This window comes from Varroa jacobsoni, unplaced genomic scaffold (assembly GCF_002532875.2).
Source record: "Varroa jacobsoni isolate VJ856 unplaced genomic scaffold, vjacob_1.0 scaffold_96, whole genome shotgun sequence".
Lineage (NCBI taxonomy): Eukaryota > Metazoa > Arthropoda > Arachnida > Mesostigmata > Varroidae > Varroa > Varroa jacobsoni.
Genome location: NW_019212998.1, coordinates 404310 through 418421, shown reverse-complemented (window position 1 = coordinate 418421; position 14112 = coordinate 404310). Strand labels below are relative to the sequence as shown.

Genomic DNA, 14112 nt, shown 5'->3' with positions numbered 1-14112 from the left:
GTAACAACTGCTAAATTAAATGTTTTATTAGTCTTAATAAAATACATTGGGTTTTTCCATCTAATATCTGTATTTCATACCATTTTCGTTCATTTGAATCAACCACACGTTTCTGTATTTCACCTTTATTCAGTACGCATGTTGTATACGCATATTTTTGATCTGTACAATTGGTTTCTGTGGTGGAATGACAGCCCTAACATTACAAGAAATCAGACATACATAGCCCGTCGTATTAGAACAGATATAAACGGCACGGCAAAATCATGCACCTTTCTTCACTAGTCCTTCAACTATAATCGCCATCAGTCCTCTCAGAAGCATTACCCTCACCCGGCGTTAGCTGCCCCGCATGTCTTATCAGCAACAGCACTGCTGGTCTGGCAAAACAACAAACGATCAGCGTCATCGATTCTTATTTAATCGCTGTTTGCCCCCAGGTTCGTTTTGAAATTTGGCGCCATGCGATGTAAACACTGCCATCTTTGAATTTCAAGTAAGAGGTACTGCAGCTCCCGCGACCAACGGACGACTCAGTTGTTGTTTGAACGGCCATTGTACTGTTAGATCTGCACATTGGGTCCTCTGTGTGGTGGTGCTGCTGCTGGTGTTATATTGCTGAACGTCGTGCAGACATATCGGCAGTGTGTGACCGTCACGGCAACAGCCAGCATAAGCGGGACGGAGTGCGCTCGAGCAGTGTCGGCACAGGCTAGTAGCATCATCGCGACAAGTAATAACTGTAGGCTGTTTTATCGTAAGAACCAATAATAATAGTTCAGCATCTGCAGCTAGTCTTTCTTCCGTACCATCGTTGTGGAGCGTGCGTGCGTGTACGTGCATTTGTGTTGAAGTGATGCAAAAAACCAACTATAGATAACGCTATTATTATTACTACCGTTGTTGTTGTTGTCGTCGTTGTTATTATTATTATTCAGGACCGTTCGGCGACGTACTGGTGCAACGTTGGCGCTCGCCGCCCAGCAACTGCTTGCTATCGGTAGGTGCTCTGTTTTATGAGAGTATAGCTGGTGTCGTTTCTGCTGATCAGACGATCTGGGCCGAACACGTAAGTCTGAGCAGATCAAAGAGAAGGGACTGCATCTTTCCCCTCGTATCGAAGAGATTCATATATATATATATATATCCATCTCTACATATATATATATATATGTAGAGATGGATACGCGTATCAAATGTGTTTTCAGTAAACGATTAGTCGGGCTAACAGTGAGGGCGGAAGTTCCATTCACTGGTGGAGTTTTTGTTTCGATACATTTCCAGTAGGCAGAATTACGTAGCCAATAGGTTTGCTTTGTCTTTCCGTTGGGAATGTACTATTTTCAATGTGAAGTCGATGACTGGGAAATGCACGCTACTCTTACGCCAATTTCGTTTCTATTCCCCGATTACGCGTTGCCATCTGATATTCAATTGTATTTGTGGTTCGGTTTGTTCGCAGAGTAGCTAAATGGCAGGGGCGCACTACAAATGCGATTAAACAGCAGCAGTAGCATAGACTCGAGGCTCGCTCGGGCTGCCTGTTGTTTCTGCGTGTAGGACTACATTAGTTCAGGGGAATAGACAACAGAAAAACGGAGATCAAAGAGGTGTTTCTAAGACTGCGGCAAAACCGTGTGTTTTTCATCATGTACGCGTCTTGAAAAATTGTGTAAAACAATACTACGTATATATGTTTGGATATGTTTTTGCAATGTTCTAGTGCACCTGCATATACATGCATGTGTGCATAAATAGTAAGGAGTACGTTATTGGTTGTACTAGTGGGTTTTTGCGGCCTTGAGAGTCCATTTTGAGTTACTAGTTATAATAATGATAATTATAATAACAAAATAAAGAATAATCGTAGTTGATTGGTGGCTGCTGTTATGACTTAGATATAAAAGAATTAAAAGCCATTGCTATGAAGTATTACTTCAACAGTTGCATTGACTTTTTTGGTGACTTAGCGTACGTAGCCAGGTTAGATACGAGGGAAGTAGATAGCAATAATGCCCCTTTGGACAACCAAAGTTGGAATAAAGAGCTAGGTGCCACAGCCGGCTTTCATTACCATGATATGGCCAAATGAGGTCTCGCATATTCGTTTGATATAGATATTATTACACCTATGACAATATTTTTATATACTCGATATGCCATAAACATGATGATGCCTGAAAACTTTATCCATAGTTTTCTCAATCCTCGCCTATCCTTACCTTCTGATCCGCAGGCATGACTTAATTTCTGAGGATATGGTGTATTTGCATCGCCCAGGCTGTTTCCTATAATAAATGTGTCGTGATGCACATCATAGCTCCATATGTACGAAATGGAAATTGTTAGTCTTACTTCAGATCTGGTCAGGCATTAAGTTCGGCTACATGTCCCTGTCAAGAACAACATAGAATGTAGAAGCTACAAGAGCGAATCTAACAGTAAAAAGCCTTAGTATAAGGGCATCATACGAGGATTGGGTAGAATTGGTGATTTCGCATAATTTTGAAAAACAATATTGAAATTCGGGAAGCCCTAATATGGGAAGCGTTCGTTCAGTTATTACATATATCATTCCTTTCTGTATTTTCGTGTACAAGAGCAGGTGATTGTTACATGTTCTGTTGTCTTGCAGACATGCTGGTAAGTCTAGTTGTTGCAGCTATATGCCAAGCCGTCGTAGTTTCCTCCTCTTGCTTTCCGGCAGCGTCGTCTATAATAGCAGTAGCGACTGGTGACATTCTGTGCTTTCCTATGCGGCTCGCGGACCTCCAGCTCGACATAGCTCCCAGCAACGTTTGATTCTCGCTTCGTCCCATTATCAGCTAGCTGCTCCTGCTGCTGCTTAACAAGTAACATGAACTAGCCAATCAATGGGCCAACAAGCGTCCGAACGGACTGAGGAACAAGTCAACAGTGAAGCCGTTTGGCTGTCCATCAGCCTGCTTGTCCGTTTGCGAATGAAATCTTTACGTCTCTGATAACAGTACTAGCATTTCTCGCTGCTACTTCAAGTTTGTGCTACTACGAGACAACTCTGAGTCATTACACCCTAAGTCCTGAAGGAAGTCGCAGTAATTGATGCCGTTTTGCCCACCTTTTGCGGCATCGTCGGCTCTCCTCTACTTCCAATGTATATATACATTGACATATATTATTTTCTAGAACTCATAGGTGTTGACGAGGTGTGAACGAGAAAAGGAGACGTTAGGCAAAAATCCTGAACAACCACCATCAGGAAGGTCACGAGCTGCGGTACTACTACTGCCCAGTCGTCGTCAATACAACTATTACCATCATCAGCAGTTTCAACTCTTATGTGATGGCGGCCGCTTACATTGCCCGTTAGCGCAAGCCAGTCAAGTAGTCATTTGTGGTCGCAAGCCGTCAACTGACGTTGAAAAAAGTGTACTGGCTCGGCCGAATCCGTAACAGCGCCTTAGCAAGCTAGTAATCTCTTAAGATAATAATCGACTATCGCGTAACCAAGCAAATAAATGCTGAACAACAAACGCTGGCCATTGCGTTCTGGTAGGTTCGCTCTGGATGGGCTGACGGAAGAAGCTCACTTCTATCGGCAGGGATATAGCCAAACACAACGAGCATTAATACAACTGTAGCTGTTCCTATCATTCCTCCGTTATTATCCCATAGCTCTTGGTGGTAGCAGCACCGCCGCCATCGCTGCCGCAGTTGCTCCCGCGGTCGTCTGTAGGGTTGAGAGTCACGAAACGCGTTCCTGGAATTCTAATGGTTTCTAAATTTAGCTGGTGCAAGGGGAAGACGTTTGCGGGCGACATGTGATCTATTGGCGCGTTTGTGGGCATGGACATAGCCACGGGACTTGATTTAATGACGTTAATAGTGGCCAAATAGGCGGAGGTGACGATGACAGCAGCTCGGTGTTAGTGTGTGGTATGTCCAGATGGGCTAAAATCTAATCCGACGCGAGGCGCTAAAAAAGCTTGGTGGAAGCAGGATATAGGGAAAAAAAATTTAGAGGACGAACAGGGGATAGCGTGTACTAGATAGGATGGGTGTGAGGTTGAAACAGAAAACTGTAAAATTCGATATATGTAAGCGTGTACCATAGCAAGATAGAAAGAACCGTCGAGTTGTAGGTAGCGAAGACAACCATATAACTCTTTACCCTACTACCGGGTAGTGCCGTATACGCAGATGTGTTGCTAGTAAATAGCGAAATACATTCACGTATTTACAAGATGTGGACCAATGCGTTCGGGAGCTTGGGAGATTTGAAGGCATGTTTTTTTCAAGCGATCGAAGACGCTTCTCTTCGCTGGAGTTTCTTCGCATATCCGCTGTTTGTCTCGAAAGATAGTTGAAGAGAATAAGTAAAAGCTCCTAGTAAATCGATGAAGCATGAAGGAACACCACTGAAGTGGGACAGACGACGAAGTATTTGAATCATGGGTTCCGCAGAGCTTGTGACGTCTCGGAACAGTGAGTGAGAGGGAAGGATAAAAAAATGAGAGAAAGGAGCAAAGCCTGGCTTAATAACAGTGGCTTTGCTCCTGTATATCTGTGCGTTCCTAAAGCCGGCTCCACAGGTGGTGTCATTGCGCGCGCAGCTAACCACGTCGCTTCTGGCTCAGTAGGTGGCGAATCACAGGATGTTTGCTTTCGTTAGACTCTAAGTATCAAAGTAGACGATGTTTTTCCCTCTCTTATTTTCCATTTACTTTTGCTATTCTCTGTAGATATTTGGCAGGATGATGATCTAACACTGCTACATGTTCCTCAGAGATCCCTTTTTCGCCCTGCGAAGATTTCACTATGCATCGAATAGATCGGATGGCGGAAGTGGCAATCGGAATTAGAAGAGGAGTGAGAAGGAGCCAAATCAAGGGTCAGCCGATGAGACCAGCAAAAGAGGCTCCGCCAGAATAAGGTTTACAGTGCTTCTTGCTGCTGAAATGGGGCAGCTAGCCTCGTGTTCATGGTGTTTCCCTTTTTAACTGGTGTTATTACTACCCAAGAACAACATAACATAGGCAAAGGATATAGTATACACTCGACCACCCAACACACATGTGCATAATTGATTCGCGGCCGGAGCCGGCAAGTTAGGTGGGTAGGAATTGCAGAAGATTACTAGGAATTAGCGGGCTTCTGGGGCATGACGATTACAGCGAGTACAACGAAGGTGAGCTCCGTCGAAACATCGGCTATCTATTGCAAGTATGCATAGGTTAGAAATATGGGTTGTGATGTCTGAGGCACTCCATCACGTCTTAATGGACACAAGTTTCAACGATAGCTTTTTGACGGTAAACTAAGAGGTACGAGTTTTTGAAGAAGACAAACTTTTACACTTAGTTGCCTTTTCATTATTATATCCATTGAACAGCAGGCGCTATTTTTCTGAGGCAGAAACGATTAGGTGGTACGCATAACTGAAAAGCCACTTAAGGCTTTCGTGGCCAAACATAGACCCGATACTATATATAACCCTTCACGACAACTTTTCTTCGTATCAATCGCTCTTTCGTAGGATTCCAAGTTCCTGCGTTTCACCCCTCACCTGTAAGCTGGTTTCCACCTTGTTTTTTTTTGAGATGCATGTAACCCGTTCTATAACGCCATCTACTCTTACTTAGGTTACTCCGTACTTGAAGAAACTCACAAAGACATAACAGGGTGATCTACAGTAGGATAAAATCGAAATATTTACATATCGTAAGCATGCAATTTTTGCTTTTTTACGTTTTTCTGTAGCCCTCGCTTATCATTGTTTTCGACTGTTTCTGTAAATTTGCTGTGGGAGTTTCTCGTTCTATTGGGAAAGCTTTCTTTATAGAAATGCAGTTTTTAAGGTCACGACCCGTTGTTTTTAGAGCCCTAATATCCAACCAACGACAAACGTGTTAAGCACTCACATTTTACAACTCCAGCCTCTTTAGAACGAGAAGTACTCAATAAACGGCTGCTCGTTCATAGGGAACGGAGTTGAAAATAGCGCTAATGACTAGGCAGTCTCAGCAGAAACTCATAACAACTAGAAAAACACTACTTGTAGTTCATACGTTAGAAAGCGTAGCCGTTCGCTGCAGTGTTGCAAAGATCAGCTAGTGCAAGCCTAGCGCAAGTTGATAAACAGCAGCAGCTTGCAGGCGCCTAAGGTAGAGTGGCCACGTGTCCTGCTTTCATAGTTGCACCAATATGCCACAAACGATCGTGTTCGCGAAAACCTGCGGACGTTTTTGAAATAGCTTAGCGTCTTAGTATGATCCATTGCATCAGCAGCTTTGTCGGGTCTATAGAGCGACGTTCGACGTTGACGTCCATGGGGTGGCTTGCGGGCGGACGACGCCAAATTCTACGACTGCTACTCTAGTTTTTGCGGCGTTGCAGCTGCAATTTGGCGTATGTAGATGTGTGGTAATATGACCCTAATTCTGTCGATTTTGTATTGTGAGGACCGTCGTTTAGTCGTTTTCGAGCGAGCACACACTAGCCTGTTGGGCTCATATCCACTGGAGCTATAGTAGTAGCCATACTCGTAATAGAAATAATTGATGGGTCGAATTGGTACTGCTTTCGATGCGTCATCCCTGCCGCTGCCGTAGCCGCAACCACAGACAGAACCCACACTCACTTTCATTGCTACCGCAAAACCACGTTCCCTGTAAAAGTTTATAACTCGGTCGCGTTACACCGCAGGGCGGCCAAGTGCGCGTGTCCTGGTTGTGGCGCTTCGATAGAAGCGTACGAATTGCCAGTTAAAGGTTTCTGACGAAAAATGGCCGCCATCAACGGTGGAGCATGCATGATCACTGTAAGCAATATTTATCTGGATAGTTTAGTTACAATAGGAGTAAGATCTGTTCTGAGTAAGATCACTACAGGATGGCGGGAGGCGTAGACGGCGCCGCTGTTACTGATGATTGTGGCTGTGATAAAGCAGACCATTATGGATTATAGGCCACCGAACACCGACAAACGCAACAAGAACAACAAAATGACAAGATGAGATGTAGCATGTCCTGTTTTGTGCCTGTTATTTTTTTTATACCGACAACGGCAGTTGTGACGTAGTCATCAATATCGCCAACGCCGTCAACTTTACCTAAAGCATTAATCCGGAGGTGTGAATGCTCAGTCAGACAAATATAACGCCACAATTCCACTAATCCGGTTGGGCATATTGGTTGCCGTAGTGTGACAATCGTGATATTATGGTACATCATAATCGAAATAGAAATTCTATACAGAGATCTGTGGTTTCTTATTTAACCTGGTGGAGTTCTGAGAGGCAGTTTGAAGTGTTATTGCTAGCTAGCCTCCAAGTTAAGCTCTATGTCCCCAGTTTTGCCAACAGAACGCTGCTTCGACTCATATAACACATTTATATAACATCAACGTCCATGTGACCGGCAACCTGCAGAAACAGCTTTTGCTCCTTGTGGTTTCTTACTAACAAAAACCTATATAAATATATTACGATCGCTTAACGCTCTGACGTGAGACATCATTATAATTGAGTTTGTCATCATGGCGCTGCTGTTGCCTATGCAAGGCATTTTCTCGGCAAGCCTACGTAGGTAAAGTTTTGCTAAGGAAAAAGGAATACTGTCTACAACGCTCCTAAAGCCTGTGTGATGATGACAATATTATTATTATTCGTATTATTGCATGACTAATCTAACTAAGCAGAATGAGATGAACTAGGCTAATAGGCATTGTTTGTGTGATTTCCGTACTAAGTCAGTGGTTTTTCGAAAACCTGTTTTTTATGAGATGACAGAATTTTCATGTTACGATACAGTGTCAGTGTACTAGTTTGTGTTATAGTTGCACACTTATGCGAATGTATTATATTAGAATACTGTGTGTGTACAGTCAAGTGAACTCAAATTAATTTACTTGTTTGAAGTTCATACATCCACAGACCTAAAAGTGGGTATAAGGCTATCATCTCTGCACTCTGATTATTTTATCTGTAGATGTTACATTGTTAGTTAGTGCAAGCTTATCGCAACGATCAAAGCTTTTGGTTAATATCGGACGCTGGTTGGGCTAAATCGTCGGCAATATTTTTGCGTGTTCAACCAGGAGGCTCCGTAATGTCCATGTAATTTTTGACATCAAATTGTATCATCAGTTTGTGCTGGATTCATTCTATGGATTTGAGAATCACACTATCTGCGTGCAAAGTGTTTCTAATCAAAAGCCTTGAATTTTTCTGTACGTGCAAATTTCAATTTCAGCCACTTCAGTTCTGAAAATTAATAACACTAGTTATAAAGAAAATAAGAGTTGCGGCAGAATTTAGTCGTCAGATGTTCGCAAATTGCTCCTCTTACTCAACAATGTTCACTTTGCTTTAAGTCATTTGGCAGATGCCCTCGATTTTCTGCAATTAATATGGCTTGTTGTACAATATCTAGATGTAAGTTTTCTGGCCCATCGATGGCAGCAATCTGCATGCAAAGGAACAGCACGCGCATGCGTAAAACCAACCGCTGCCTAGCTTCTGATTTCCTAATGTAGTAGTCTTGTGCATTTCCTAGATTCAGAGCCCATACATGCCAGTATGTCGGTTCGATTCGTATTTCGTAATTTTATAATAATTATGGGCGATGTGCCTCACCAGATTTACTCACTGTTGACTATATCTAAACAGCATCGGACCCAGATCCTATCAACTGAATCGTGATACAATTAATGTAGGACACCGACCGACTATTCGCCGGATGGTTTATCCTATTAGACCACTCTGTCTCGCTTCCTGTGCTTACTGTGTTTGTCTTATTACCGCTGTTAGACCGACATTATTACCAACTGACGTCCCCCCTTTTAGAAGTAAAGAAAGATACGCAAATTGATGACTTGCCGACGAATATTTAGGGCCAAAAACCTCTACCTTCCTTGTATTTGGCAGCTTTAAGAGTTCTTCAGAGAATAAAAGGGTTTGTAGTCAATCATCAGGCTAGCCGAGTATGTGATAATGAACATGGCACTACGTACTGCCACGTTAATTTAGCCGATCGAGTAATGCGCGGTGAGGTACTCGGTTGTGTCGGCTGTTTGAATCGATGCGGGCAATAAAGATAGACCTGAGATTTTCCGGCTACCAGCAGATTCCAACCCTTCGTTATATAACTATTAATAGTAACTTTCATTATGTTGTCATTCGGCTTAGTTTTGTACTTCGATTCGTTTTTTCACACCGCTGGCCAAGTGCACGGATATCATTGAGTTTCGAACATCGAATATAGATTGACATCTAAAGATCAGCTTACGCTTAAAGTCTAGAGTAGCCCAATGCCGACTTATTCGTGGTATTAAACGCCTAAATGATTTTCGATTTTCAGGGCCAGGAAGTGGTCACTTCTATAAAAATATTTTCGACGCCGCTACGTTTTTTGCCCAGTTGACTCAACAGCTAGTGAACCGGCCGGCGCATCGCCGACCCTATGCCCGTCCGCTGGCCCATACCTAACGTCGAGTTTGCACAGCGAAAGCCAGAAGAGCGAGCTGAACCGCATAAAAAATATAGGCAAGCAGCCGAATTGGCTGTTCTCGGTTCGGTAAGAACCACTCACTGTCTTCGAACCGTCAGCCATTAGTAGCAGCTTTTAATTTAAAGGACGGAGCAACTAAGAATGACAATAGAACAATAGAGTACCAATTCTCTTTCGGTTGTTGGTAGAAGCTCATTTCTTGAGCCCTTCCTTGAGTCTTTTAACACTGTCGTGTACTGTATCGTACCACTCGGGGGGTGAAGGATGTGAACCCACGCAACGTTTCAGCCTTCTTTCATCCGAGCTATTTGCTATAGTCGCAAAGTACAGTGATTTAGCTGGGACTATTGTTGGGCAAGCAGCGACCGATCCCGGGGCATCCCTCTCTCTTTTCGACAATGTGCTGAACGTCCTGACTGAAAAGGGGACTCTAATGGAATAAAGGCGATCCTAACGAGACGAAGGCTACTTTTGCAAAACTAAAGTGATGCTCACGAAACTTTAAGCAATAGCGTCGATTTCGGGACGGAGTAGCAGAATTATTAATAACTTGAGGCCTCTCTTAGTGAGCATTGCGTGATAGTATAGTATGATTCGTAATAGACAGCAGATGTGTGGATATTTTATGTCAACTGCGAACTATCACCGAAAAGCTACTGCTCACCGAAGATCAAGGGAGCGCTAGCTAACGACCAGGAGTTAATAGAAGTACCTGGAGAAACGAGCTCTGAGAACGTATTTGTTTGTATAGCCGCTACAGATAGGTACAAATTGACACCCGTTCTCTAAAAATAACCGGTAATTTCTTACAATTATTAAATCAATCTCGAGTAACCATTTTATTAGCGTTAACCTACTGTATCCAATTTGTGAATAATGAAATACACAAATCAACCGTGGGTACTTTTTTGCTATGTTATCCCCAAACGTCAACGATTTTACGATCCGATTTTCCAAATTGTCGTCTTTGTTTCTGTAAGAACAGGTGTCTGGCAGCAGCTGTGCACAGATATATGCATATCAAACTAATAGATGTAAAAGAGAAATGATCTGATACCAGATCACGTGAAGGAGAGACGCGTCGCGGTTGTTCCAGGTGGTAAAAGAGTAACGTGACAAACTGTGATCCGGCAACCCTAACAATTTCGTACCGTTGCAGTAGCTTTTACGACTACTGTGAAACATGTCTAGCGGTGGTGACACAGAGACTCCGGTAATTGGTGAGCAACAGGAACACGATGAGGAGTCGACGTATAAGCCCCCGGCACAGAAAACCCTTCAGGACATTGTGAGCGCCGATGCCGAGGATGAAAGCTTACTCAAGTACAAGCAGGCTCTGCTAGGCCAGGCCTTGTCGGGCGAGCAGATAGTGGTCGAACCAGACAACCCCAAAAATGTGAGTGTCGTCATTTATATAATCGGTGATGTTTTTAAACGCACTTTTTCTTTGGAAGTACTGTACAGATCAAGTGGGTTTACAACGAGGTAAAATAGTGAAGATTTTCATGCCTATCCCTAAGAAACATTTTCAAACATTTGACAAACTGAGTCATAGTTCGAATTTTGAAAAGTTGTCCGTTTGTATTATCAATTTGCATAATTCGTTATGATTTTACTGATTATCCAATATAGGTGATAGTGAAGAAGCTGGCTTTGGTTGTCGAAGGTCGACCCGACGTTGTGCTTGACCTAACGCAGGATCTTGCCGAAATCAAAAGAAGGACATTCACCGTTAAGGAAGGTATTCTCTACCAGATCCGAATCGAGTTTTTCGTCCAACGCGAAATCGTCACGGGACTAAAATACGTTCAGAGGATCACTCGGCTCGGGGCACCTTGTACGTCTTCCTCTCTTACTCATAAGACGACATTTTTGACGATCTTGCTAACTCTTCAATGAGAGGAGATAGCTATTCACATTATTGACCGTCATAGATATGACGTGTACATGAATTTAACTTTTAGATTTTCGTTGATAATGAAGCTACCCTTGAGGATATTCCCATTCGGTCTTCACATTTAATTAATTACAAAGGAATACCAGGCTGCTGGTAATGCGGAAACAGGTGGTCAGCCAGACTGTCTCGTATGACACATGACACAATTTCTCTTTAATTAAATTTACCTAGTCTCTTTTCTTGAACTGCTGACATCGCATGTTATTTCAGTGGAGAGAATGTCTCAAATGGTCGGGAGCTACGCGCCAAAGCACGAGCTCCAATCGTTTACGACGCCCAAGGAAGAAATGCCTTCGGGGATGTTAGCACGAGGCAGTTACGTCGCGAAGTCGCTATTTACCGATGATGACCAGCACGAGCACCTCAAGTGGGAATGGAGTTTCGACATAAAGAAGGACTGGGAGGACTAAGCTCAGAAATGCCCGTTGAATGTCTTACAGTGAAAGTGACTTGTCTGACTGGTTCACTTGACAAATATGTCAGCAAGAATCACGCCTGCTACTTGCATACGCGCTAAAGAGGCCTATATATGTAGAAAAACACGAAGATGACAACAGCATATATATATATATATATATATCGACACACAGAACAAACAGAGTAGCAATTACCGGAACAACAACAACCTACTAGAATAGAAGCCATCAGGACCAAACAGACACATGTACATCAACAATACTAGCATAATCTTACATTTGCTCTGTTGATCTTACCATTATGGTGAGACTACCAGATTGACTGGATGTTCTTATCTTTTTTCCACACTATATCGTCATCAGTTCCTCAGCCCGATCGCTTGGTTTGCGGCACCATTTATAGCATATGGGGTGAGATCTTCTGGAATTTTTTTTCATTGTTTTTGCCGTTTTTCTGAACACCCTGTTACAGCCCACCATTTTTCATCAAAAGCGCACGTTCCTGTCAACATATCCTGCTGCCTAATGCCATCGAAACTACCACTATCTCCCACCCACGCAATGGATGCCACGGTTAAACACGAGATATTTTTGAAATTTATTTGTAGAAATTTTCACTGATGATTGAGTGACATTACGTGATGCTCGTTTTTTTTTGTCTTGCGTGATCCTGTAGATTGTCGTTTCACACGCAGTATGAGAGAAATCACAAACTGGCAGAAACAGATCAGCCACAAGTACCTGTAACTTTACCACTGTTGTCTGTATCTTATTTTTCCCTCACTTTTAAAAGTGACGCCTCCACTGATTCGGCCTATGTAGCTAATGAAATGTAATGAGAAAATAATCTATAGATAACCTATAAAACGTTGCAAGGCTATTAGCTAGTGAGATAGAACACAAGAAAATCTATTAGTGAATAAAGCGGGAAATGGGAATACATCGTATTGTTTTAATCGAAAGCAGTCTGACAAACCTCACTCAGGGTGTTAGCATTATTTGTGACTCCGCTAACGCTACAAACGAACTTCCACCAAACCTGTTTCACTTAAATGATTACTACAAAGGAAAATGGGTTTTGCGTGTATCAAGCATTTGGGTTGAAACACATGAAAGTCCAAAGAAGGGGGTGGCTGAAGGGCAATTAAGAAAAATGAACGAAGAAAAGTGCTATCTACAAGACGATGTTACTAAGCATGAAAAGGTTTACGGTATACATAAATATGCGGTTGTACTACTTTTATGGCCTGGCAATGGCCAACAGATGGCACGGAGGAGAATTCTATTTTAGCCGGAGTTGATTAACTATTTCCACGTTGCTATTAAACGAAGAATTAATGTTGTATCTTGACGACTATTGCAATTGTTTAGTAATTGGGCCATTTACCAATTGATTATTACTCATTATAAATATATAGAAGCGCTAAATAACGCGAGAGTGCACTTATCGTCTATATATCTCTGCCTCTTTGGAAGCATAAGGTACGCCATTGTCTACCCGTGTTAGCCAAAAGCGATTTGGACAAGGTGGTTTCTCTGATTCATCAATCTCACAAGCATCTTCAACAGCTAATACTTAAAAACCCATATCAAATACAATGAAAATTGCCAATCGTTGCATTTTTTACTCGAGATTGATGTTCAATCGAAGTAAAATTCAACTGCCGAGCAAAACGCTCTCGATGAAGGAGAATCTATTTATCGCCCATTGGTGAAATAGAGAACTCGATATGTTTTCCGAGTTGACACGATCGCTTTTTCTCTTACAGTGTGCACAAATTTCACAGATTTTCACTGTTGTCAAAAGGTTGATGAAAACTGTTGAACACATGTCTATTCTGTGGTCGCGCACGAAAATCACATCGATAGGGAAAGCAAACAGGCTGTTGGTTTTACATATCTATATATATATATATATACACATGACGATAAGTAACGACAAATGTAATGGTCTTCCATCAAAGTGGCCAAATGTGTTGAGTATTAAACATGCGACATAAGCGATATAGATTGCTGCTGCGACCAACTTTACTGAACTTATTCTATTATTATAATTATTACGACCATTATTACAAATCATATTACGATTCTTACTAGAGAACTATAAGATGATATTATTTAGGTAATAATGTGGCAAATGAACAAATAAACAATAGCGATACCATGACCTGATATTGCCTGATGTTAATTGTTTTGTCATTTATTATCACGACTATTATGATAATTATAATGATGATGCCAATAATTTTCA

General features: G+C 42.2%; 1 protein-coding gene across 10 annotated transcripts; it reads left to right on the top strand.

Moving 5' to 3' along the window:
• Nucleotides 1-300: 300 nt before the first annotated feature.
• On the top strand, nt 301-14049 carry RhoGDI (rho GDP-dissociation inhibitor). 10 transcript variants are annotated; one of them, XM_086970088.1, is made up of 6 exons: nt 301-711; nt 939-1000; nt 9339-9554; nt 10474-10884; nt 11121-11325; nt 11656-14049. In XM_086970088.1, exons 4-6 carry the CDS (start codon nt 10672-10674, stop codon nt 11853-11855), a joined length of 618 nt encoding a protein of 205 aa, XP_086826214.1. In that variant the 5' UTR covers nt 301-711; nt 939-1000; nt 9339-9554; nt 10474-10671; the 3' UTR covers nt 11856-14049. The 10 variants fall into 10 exon arrangements, with proteins under 10 accessions (XP_086826214.1, XP_022695869.1, XP_086826218.1 ...); XM_022840134.2 differs by having other exon boundaries at nt 301-733; XM_086970092.1 differs by lacking the exon at nt 9339-9554.
• Nucleotides 14050-14112: the final 63 nt, after the last annotated feature.

Excerpts from the sequence above, each read along its gene's own strand:
- RhoGDI (XM_086970095.1), top strand. The coding sequence starts at position 10,672 with ATGTCTAGCGGTGGTGACACAGAGACTCCGGTAATTGGTGAGCAACAG. Across the intron at positions 10,885-11,120 it reads AACCAGACAACCCCAAAAAT|GTGATAGTGAAGAAGCTGGC; the intron begins GTGAGTGTCGTC and ends TATCCAATATAG. Across the intron at positions 11,326-11,655 it reads CACTCGGCTCGGGGCACCTT|TGGAGAGAATGTCTCAAATG; the intron begins GTACGTCTTCCT and ends ATGTTATTTCAG.